The sequence below is a fragment of the Elephantulus edwardii genome, unplaced genomic scaffold (assembly GCF_000299155.1).
Source record: "Elephantulus edwardii isolate Elephantulus edwardi_28Jun2011 unplaced genomic scaffold, EleEdw1.0 scaffold00120, whole genome shotgun sequence".
Taxonomy (NCBI): Eukaryota; Metazoa; Chordata; class Mammalia; order Macroscelidea; family Macroscelididae; genus Elephantulus; species Elephantulus edwardii.
Window position 1 is genome coordinate 4,109,523 of NW_006399870.1, and position 10,346 is coordinate 4,119,868.

The following is a 10,346-nucleotide window of genomic DNA, read 5'->3' on the forward strand; positions in this document are numbered from 1 at the left end:
TACACCTTGCCATTGTCTCTTCACAGCAGTACCATAGTCTCTTCACAATCTTTCCACCACCTTTTCTCAGTGTGAAAAGCATTCTCTTATAGGTCCTAAAGCTGTTGATGATATGCAAGACAGTATGTCTGTAGTTAAGGTAGCTGGAGACCATGTCCCCCTGCCAAAGCAGGCTAATGCCAATATTCAAGGGTTCTGCCATCCTAATAGGGCTTTCTAGGGTGTAGTGTTTATCGGTGCAGTCATTTTCCCCTTGGAGTGGATTTGAACTTTCTGTATAGCAGGTTAGCATTTAAGCATCGTACCACCAGAGCTCTAAAAAGATATTCTTTTTTCCTTCATATCTTCAGTCTAGATATTGTGTGATCTGGATGATTCAGTCTAAGAAGCAGGGTTTGAGAAGGTGGACTTGGTACTATCAGAGTTCCTTAATTTTCAGAGAACTGCCATAAAGAGTTATGGCTAGAAAGGTGAGAAGGACTGGCATTTTATATTAAGTGGACTACCATATTGAGGTATAGTAGGTCCTAGAGGAAAGCATATGAGTTGGCATCCAGGGAATAAAAATTCCACAAGGAGAGTGGCCAGAGCTTGACTATAAATCCACTGAGGAGTGTGCAAGACTTGTGGAGAATGTGACATTATGGCTTACTGGTGGTGGACTATGTTGCCGTACACACTCAATGTCATGAAATTGACTCTGATATTATGGTAAGTAGCTCCAGAGGCAAGAGGTAGAATTTCCAAGTACCTGAATTTGAGTAAATCTTGAATAAGGACAGTTATTAGAATGCCGTATTTTCTAGTTGAACTGTGAAAGGCTTCCTAAGAGTCACAGTTTGTGGAGGGACAGTGGGATCTGAAGTCGATTTTGCTCAGGACAGGAGGAGCACATACCGTTTTGAGGAAGCAGTAGTGTGACTTGATGGGCTCAGCTTTGTCCTCCTAACCCTTCAGTTTCTCTCCCTTTCTACCCCTCCAGTAGGGAGCAAGTTGGCCAGAAGAGGAAGAGTATGTGAAGAACTTCAGGGTTGAATCTCTGAAGGCTGCTCTTCTAAACAATACTTTTTTTAGATAAGACACTCAAAGTATCCAAAGGAAAAAAACCAAAATCCAGGCTTCCACCAAATTATAATATCTCTGTTCTTCAAAGGATATTCTTCTTTTTAATTTCTTTTTTATTAATTTTAATGAAAGTTTACAGAGACTTTGGATTTCCATTCATTGTTGCCCTGCCCAACCTCCCCAGTAATTTCCTCTTCTCTTTGAAAAGTAAAAGGAAATTGTTTTCATTGTTATACAATCCCTCCCCCCATGTCCACTCCACTATGCAGCCTTCATTCTGTACTCCTGTCATGACAATAATATCTAACCATAAATCCCTTTTAAACAGTTCTTGCCCTCATCTGTTTCAATGCAGTATACGTAATTTATCCCATCTTTCTCAATCTACCCCCAAAGCCGATGTCAGTCCCGTTTTACAACAGTGGCACTATGCAGTATTTGTTCTTTTGTGACTCATTTTGTATAATATTTCATGAGTTCCTTGTTTTTCAATGCAGCACAGTATTCCATTGTGTGACTATACTGGAGCTTCTCTATCCATTCATTTGTTGATGGGCATTTAGGTTGTTTCCAACTCTTTGCTTTTGTGAACAAAGCCAAGATAAACATGATGTGCATATATCTGCTTGGGTGGCAGATCTGGTTTCTTTGGGGTATATTCCCAGTAGTGGAATTGCTGGGTCAAATGGTATTTCTATTTCCAACTTTTTGAGAAAGCACTATACCGCCTTCCATAGTAGTTGCACCATTTTACATTCCCACCGACAGTGAATAAGGGTTCCAGTTTCTCCACAATCTCGCCAGCATTTGTTGTTTGCTGTTCTATTTTGCTATTCTTACTGGCGTGGGATAAAGAAATGTTAAAAATCCCTAGCTCTAAGAGAGATCAAAGTATATTCCTAAGAAACTAAAAAGATTCTCTCTGGTATTAAAGAAAATATTTGTATATTACATATGGACAAGACCAAACAAAAACAGTAATATTCAAAAATATATTAAAATCTATAATGCAAAAATGATATTGTTGTTATTACGTGCTGTTGTGTCACCTGCAACTCACAACGACTTTATGCACAATAGCTCTGAACCCTGCCCTATACTGAGCAAATCTGCTTCTGACACACCTATTCTCATTACTATATCAATCCATTTCCTCCAGGGTCTTCCTCTCCTGCACTATCCATCACCCTTCCAAGCATGATGTCCTTCTCCAAGGACTGGTCCCTATTGGCAACATGCCAAAGTATGTCAGACAGTTTCAAAATTCTTACCTCTAAGGAGCAACTTGGTTTCATCCTCTCCAGGACAGACCTGTTTATTCTCTTGTCAGTCCATGGCACGTTCAACATTCTTCTCCAGCACCGCACCTCAAAGGCATTGATTCTTCTTTTGTCATCTTTAGTCACTGTCCTGCTCTCTCATGCACAGCAAGTAACTACAAAGACAATGGCCTAGATCAGGTTCACCTAAGTCTCTAGACTGACATCACTGCTGTTCAACATTCTTGAGAGGTCCCTGACAACAGATTTCACTAATGCAAACTGTTTTCTGATTTCCTGACTGCTGGTGCCAAGAGTGTTGATTGTGGAACCAAGCAAGCTGAAATTGTTAATAATCTCAATTTCTTCTCTTGTCTGTCAAGATGTTGCCAACTGGCCCAGTGTTGAGAATCTTTGTTTACCTGACATTGAGTTTTAATCCATATTGAAGACTGCAGATCTTCACCTTCTGTAGCAAATGCTTCAGGTCCTCCTCACTTATGACAAGCAAGATTGTGTCATCTGAGGAACACAAGTTGTTGATGAGTCTTCCTCCATTCCTGATGCCACATTCCTCCTCATAAAGCCCAGCCTCCCGAATGATCTGTTCTGCACATAGATTGAAAAGTTATGGAGACAGGATGCATCCCTGAAGCACACACTTGCTAATTTTGAACCATGCTGTGTTTCCTTGCTCTGTTCTGATGACTGCTTCCTGGGCCAACTATAGATTTCTCATGAACATAATCGAATGTTCTGGGATTCCCATTGTCCTCAAAGTTAGCCACAATTTGTTGTGATCCACGTAGTCACATGCCTTTGCATAGTCAATGAAACACAGATGGACATTTTACTGGTACCTTGTTTTCAGCCAATATCCATTGACAGTATCCCCCTGTCAGTAGTTCTCTGTTGATGTTCCAGTCATTTTTGGATACTCCTTCCCCACTCTTTTTTCCAAAACCACTTTAATGAAGTACAATTTGCATACTACAAAATTCAATTCAGTGATTTTAGGAGTCACCACCACAGTCTAGTTTTAGAACTCTTCCATCACTCCAAAAAGCTCCCTTGTTCTTATTTGAAGCTGATCATTGCTTCTATCCCCCCTGTGTCATGTGCCAAGCAATTCTGACTCATAGTCAATCTAGATGACAGAGAAAGCCCTCATAGGATTTCCAAGGCAGTAATATTTACTAGAGTAGATCCCCAGATCTGTTCTTATGGGAAGCTACTTGGTGTGCTCAAAACTCAGACCTTTTTAGTTAGCAAGTGAATGCTTAACCACTGCACAATGATGGCTCTCTTCTTTCACTTGTTGTTATATGCCATTGTGTTAGAACCAAATCATAGCTGACCTATGAGTCATCATCTAGTGGGTCTTCAAAGGCTGTACACAACACATAGATTGCCCTTCTCCCACAGAGCGGCTGGTCAGTTCGAACCACGCCTTTCATGTGGCAGTGTGACTCCCTACCACTAGACCACCAAAGCTTCCTCTTTCTTTCTTTCACTTAGGATAAGGTTTTCCAGTATGAATTCACTAAGAATAATGTTTTTTCAGTATGGCTAACACCTTAAAATACAGTAGACAAAAATCCTTGCAACTATTTCAATAAAGCTAATAAGCCATGATGAACATAGAAAAGATTTAAATGGTCAAGGATGTCATTTGGCTGGAACCAACAACACCATGGAAGCAACACTCGAAATTTTGCTTGCGTGTGATATTGTTCAATAATTTCCACACTCTGTCAGGTCACCTATTTTTTGGAACAGGAATAAATACAGACCTCTTCTAGTCAGTTGTCCAGGTAGTTAGACAAACTAACTAATCAAAGAACATTTCTCCAATGAGACAAACAAATGGTCAGAAAAGATACCAGTAGTCATCACTGTTGTTGTGGTTGTTCTTTTATAGGTGCCATAAAGTCAACTTCTATACACTGCCATCATATTTATAACAGACTGAAGACCTGACTAATCCAGTGGATCCACATAACCTCGGCTGTGCATGACCCAACAGTCACTGTGTTGTTAGTTTGATCTCACTGAGGGCATTCCTTGTCTCCTCATACTTGCCTCTAAGGAACGCCCTGGCTGTGTATTTTTCAAGGCAGATGTGGTTGTTTTAGGCAGTTAATGACATCCCCAACATTCTGTAGCAAACATACTTGACCACATCACAATTCAATGCTCCTTCAGTCTTCCTCACTCATTGCCCATCTTTCACATGCAGATGAAGGATCTGGCACACCTTTGTATTTAGACAGACATCCTTGCTCTTTATTTAGCACTTTAAAAAGGTCCTTGAAAGCAGATTTACCTTCTGTGATCATTTAAGTGCTACTTCTGTGAATGTTGATTATAGAGCCTAGTAAAATGAAATCTTTGACATCTTCAACCATTTCTCCATCTATCACAGTACTGACTGTTTCATCCCATTATGAGGAGTTTTGTTTCTTTATGGTAAGGCGTAATCCATACTAGAAACATGCTCGCTTCAACAGCACAGATACTAAAATCCATACTGAAAGCTCTTGAGTATTCTACCCTTTAGTAAGTACTTCAAGAACTTTTTGCTTTCAGTGAGCAAGGTTGTGTCAGCTACATAATGCAGGCTGTTAATGAATCTCCTTTCAATTCTGATGTCACAATCCTCTTCACACACAGTTCAGCTCTTTGAATTATTTGTTCAGTAATACAAACTGACTAGGTATGATGTGAAGATATAAACCTGATTCACACCCTGCCTGATTTTAAACCATGCAATGTCCCTTTGCTCTGTTCACATTACTACTTTTTAGTTCACACAGAGGAACTCCCATTCTTCTAAATGTTGTCCATAAGGTATTGTGACCCACACAGCTGAATGTTGCATCATAGTTAATAAAATACATGTAAACATCTTTCTTGTATTCTCTGCTTTCAATCAAGATCTATCTGGAATAAGCAGTGATAGCCCTTGATCAACAACCTCCAATGAATCCAGACTGAGTTTCTGGCAGTTTCCTCTCAATTTACTGTTCCAGTGATCACTCCCCCCCCCCCTTATCTTCAGTAAAATTGTACTTCTAGGAAATATTAATTAAACTGTTAGCAATGTGTTGATTACCTTTATTGGAGAAAGAAAAAAAAAATGGATCTCTTCTAGATGTATATCCAAGAGAAATGAGTTCATATGCCTACATGAAAACTGGTACAAAAATGTTTGAAGCAGCATTATTCACTATAGTCCAAAAGGGAAAGGAATACAAATATAAACACTGATGAACAGATAAGTAAAATATGACAGATCTATTCATAAAAAGGAATGGTGTCTTTATTAAAAAAATAACAAAAGACTACATATTGTATGATTTTATTTATATGAAGTATCTAGAATAGGTAGGTAAATGTACAGATACACAAAAATATAGCTAAATGGTGTCAAGGAGAGAAGAGGAGATTGACAAACAAGGTAGAAGAGAAACTGGCATAGACAGTAATTTCACTAAGCTTAACAACTGGTGACAAGCACAGGAAGTATAATATAATAAAAAGATGGCTAGGATAGTGTATGAACATTTCCAGAGGCAATTTCTAACAGAAAGGCTCGTTATATGGTTGTTATCAGTGGATGATGAAAATCTGTTCATTGTGAGCAAACAAGAAATAAAAACATCGCTTAGGGTCAGAAAGACCAGGCAGACTCAAGTTTTCCTCCATCGCTCATATTTTGGGTGGCTTTTTTCTCAATTTTAAAAACATTTTTATTTGAATAAAAGTTTCTCAATCACACTTTTTCATCCAATCACCCATACACATTTTGTTTTATAACATTAATTACAATTTATTAATGTAACATATTTTGGTATTATATACACTCCTTATAATCATCCTTATTGCTAAGAGAAAGTATTTAATTGCCAGAAATAGAAAGTTCTTTAAAGAAAATTTCTACTTGGTTTTTCTGATGACTACAATTACATGTATATGTATATGCAAGGGCAGCCTAATTTGCCAAAGAAAACCAATCTCTTTTCTCAAAATAGCACCTCCAACTTTCAAAAGATGAAAAGTAGTGGGGTCTTCTCATTGATGGAAAATCAAAACTATTTTTAAGATCTTGTCATTTCCAATAATATTGAGAACTCAAAGCGGAAAAATTGAATTTATGCTTTTTCCACAAAATCTCTTACCCATTTTGGAAATTTCAACTATCAACTTTTCTGAAACCTCTGAAGGTGCCATTATAAATTTATATGCTTTGGTACCTTAATGTCTTATCTGTCCCCTTTTTCTGAAGGAAAGTGATGTCCCACTTCTTACCTCTTAAAATTCTCCTTCTCATTGACTTGTTAAGGCTAAGTCATGTCTCTCCAGCTTAGCACACTCAGCTCCTCTGGGCCCCTCCTCAAGAACTCTGGATCCTGTCTTAAGCTCCTAGTTCTATCTGCCTCCAACTTACAATATTTCCAAGCACAAATGTGATCACATCATTTTCCTCTTAAAGTGCTTCAGTGGATTCTCACGTCCCTTACCTTAATGTCTAGTCTTACCTTGTCATCAGTCCTTCACAATCCAGTGGTGTATCTCTCTCCATCCTGTTTCTATTTCTCTCCAGGCCTCGTTTACTGTGGAGAACTTGCAGTTTCTCCAATAAGTCAAACTACTGCTTTGTATCTACATCTTAGGCACAGAATTCTGTCTTGCCTCAATATTTTTCTATGCCACACCCCCTTCACTCTCTTGCCTGGAAAACTAGCATCATACCTCTGTTTAGGTGTCACTTCTGGGAAGATATCCTTAACATCCCATTTCCCCAAGCTCATGCAATGTCAGAGAATTGGATGCCAACCCTCTCCTAGCACTGTGAGAATATCTAAAAGCTTGTCTACAGATGGGCGTCCTGGGCAACCACTGTCATGTCTGGCCTACAGGAGATGTGCAGAAAATTCCTTGGCCTTCTTTCTGTGGTATATGATTCCCCCCTCCCCCCATTTATTCACATCATTTATACCAGCAACCAGGCTAGACTGAGGATAGAATAAAATGCTAAATAATGAACTGATACTTGTTGAAGCTGGGTGCCAAGTACAGGGAGTTATAATGGTCTCACTATTTATGTGTATGTTTTAAGTGTCCCATAACAAGTGAAAGAAATACTTAGCTTCAGATAAGAGACCAGTGAAAGGGGAATTTCTGGTTTTTAAGTGCCTAGTCTTGGGTGCAACAGAAGTGGCAGCTGGAGAGAAGATTATGGGATCATACCTTGAATTTTGTTGTCAAAATACACATATGTTGTTTTGTCATCTTGAATTTTCTTCCATTCAATCCTGGGATCATTTGTCTGTGAATCTGTTATGATACAAGACAGCTCCACACCTAGAAAGTAGAGAGAAAAATGCTTTCAGTGGAGATGAAGTCATCCTAGGTAATGCACCATGCCACCAGAGCTCCTACTTTGGTATTATATGTGGTTTTTTTGGTTCCCAGTTGGCCCCAAGAGTGCTCAAGTTCCATTAGATGATGCCCATGTTTCTAGTAGCATCTCCTCTATGCCAATAAAAGGTCATATCCACCGCACGAAGTTAACTAGATTTATAGTGACTCTCTTATACAGAGGACAGCCATAGCTTCCACGGCTGTAAAATCTTTGCACAAAAAGACTGGTATATCTTTCTCCCACAGAGCCGCTGGTGGTTTTAAACCACTAATCTTCAGGCTAGCTTCTCAGTGTTTTAACCACCATGACACCTAGGTTCCTTGCTTTCTTTCTACTTACTTTCAAACTCCTGTACTACTGGGGTTCGGTTGCTGGATTTGAGATCCACAGCTTCTAACAAGAAACCTGAAGGGAAAAAGTTAAGCAAATTCAGAGATAATGCATCCAGAAACAGCAAAGACACTAGATTGAGTTTAGTTTTTCTCTTAAACCACAGTTATGAACCATTAAAACAAGGAAATCCAGCATCATTATTAAAAGAGTGGGGCCTGCATGGAGGCAGCTGCATCTGACCTCCACTAACTTCACAGAAGAGAAACATTCTCATTATTAACAACCACTGTACAGACCTATTTCCATTCTCCCGCACCTACATCTATCAATGTCAACACTAACTGTCCCTCCCAATATTCTCGCTACTCTACTGCTGGGCCTACGATCCACTGCAATGGCCACAGAGAACTCACAGAACCACATTCATGATTATGGGCATTATTAGGAAAGTTAACAGGTGACAATTCAGAAACAATCCTGGAAAAAGGATACAATTCATCAGTCAGCTTCTCAAGCATGCTTGTTGGCCCTTCAACCTTTGTGCTTGCAGCACTAGGCCAGTGAAGGGATTGCATAACAATGAAAGAGTTTTACTTTTCAAGGAAAAGAGTGAATTGGTGGGGAGGGGGTGGGCAGGGAGAAAAGTGCAACAATGAATGACTAGAAACCCTAAATCTCTGTAAACTTTCATTACAATGAATTTAATTTTTTTTTTAAAGTTATCTTAGTCCTGCCAATTATGTCTACCATACTACCCCATCAAGTCCTTCAGTAAGCATGGGTGAAGGGCCCTCCTGACTCTGGCTCTGCAGGGAAGTAGTTCCAGGTCAGGTGCCTTACATCGGTCCCTGATTCTCTTCTGCTGTCTTCCTGTAAATCCTCGTATGACCTACCAATCGCCCATTATTATTAGTGCATCCTGATTGCATGTTTGATCAATTTCCCACTGAAACAGTTGGTAAAAAATCTTCTATTTCCTCGTCTTTGACTCTGGTTGCTGGTGCATAGATTTGAATGACAGTGGTATTAACAAGTATTCCTTGTGTGTGTAGGGACATTATTCTATCACTCACAACATTGCATTTCAAGATGGATCTAGAAATGCTCTTGTTAATTATGAATATGACCCCGTTTTGTTTCTCAGCTTTTCATTTCAGCATAGTAGATCATATGATTGTCTGATTAAAAATGTCTCGTCAATCAATCCATTGCATTTTGCAAATGCCTATACAACAAGCTCCAATTTTCCTAGTCATACTTCTCACAGTCCACATTCCAATCATTAGGGTCTGTTTGCAACTGTTCCTCTTCCTTTGTGATTCCCAACAGGAAGGTTCAGACCCAGGTGCCAAATCTGCTAGTCTAACCTATGTGCTCTCTATTGCACATAGGGTTTTTGAAGACCTATGAGGAACAGTTGTAAACAGACACTAGGACATGAAATGTGAGAACCATGAATGTAGGAAAATTAGATATTGTTAAGGAAGAAATGGAACGCATAAATATTGACATACTAGGCACTGGTGAGATGAGATGGACTGGCATGGGCATTTTAAGTCGGATGATCATATGATATATTACTCTGGAGATGAAAAGGTGAGAAAAATGGAGTTGCCTTCATAGTTAAGAAAATAATTTCTAGATCCATCTTGAAGTACATACAATATTGTGAGTGAAAGGATAATATCCATACGCATACAAGGAAGTCCAGTAAATACCACTATCATTCAGATATATGCACCAACAACCAGAGACAAAGAAGAGGAAATAGAAAGTTTTTACCAGCTTTTACAGACAGAGATCAATTGAACATGCAATCAAGATGCATTGATAATAATGGGTGACTGGAATGCAAAAGTTGGGAACAGAGAAAAAGATTCAGTAGTTGGAAAACATGGACTCAGTGACAGAAATGGAGCTGGAGAGAGAATGACTGAATTTTGCACTATCAATGATTTATTCATAGCAAATACATTGTTTTAATTAATTTCAATGAATATCTACAGAGATTTTGGACTTCCATTCATTCATTGTTGCACTTTTCTCCCCGCCCACCCCACCCCACCCCCAGTTCACTCCTCCCCTTGAAAAGCAAAAGAAAATCTCCTTCATTGGTACGCAATCACCCCGCACACTCCCACCCCCAGACCCACCCCAAGTATACTCTACTGTGCAACCCTCATTCTGGACTCTTATTAATGCCCTAAAATATACTACTTTTAGACTATTCTCTCCCTCACCGTCTTCAATGCAAATACATC

The 10,346-nt window shown here is 39.2% G+C and overlaps 1 protein-coding gene across 1 annotated transcript in view; it reads right to left on the reverse strand.

Moving 5' to 3' along the window:
- Window positions 1-8,391, reverse strand: part of JAM3 (junctional adhesion molecule 3) — a 28,432-nt gene extending 20,041 nt beyond the window's left edge. The window contains exons 1-3 of the mRNA XM_006892854.1: window positions 8,382-8,391; window positions 8,092-8,157; window positions 7,578-7,691 (exon numbers count right to left, since the gene is read on the reverse strand). Of these exons, the coding sequence (XP_006892916.1) occupies window positions 7,578-7,691; window positions 8,092-8,157; window positions 8,382-8,391 (190 nt within the window). The remainder of the gene's footprint in view (window positions 1-7,577; window positions 7,692-8,091; window positions 8,158-8,381) is intronic.
- Between the last annotated feature and the right edge of the window lie 1,955 nt (window positions 8,392-10,346).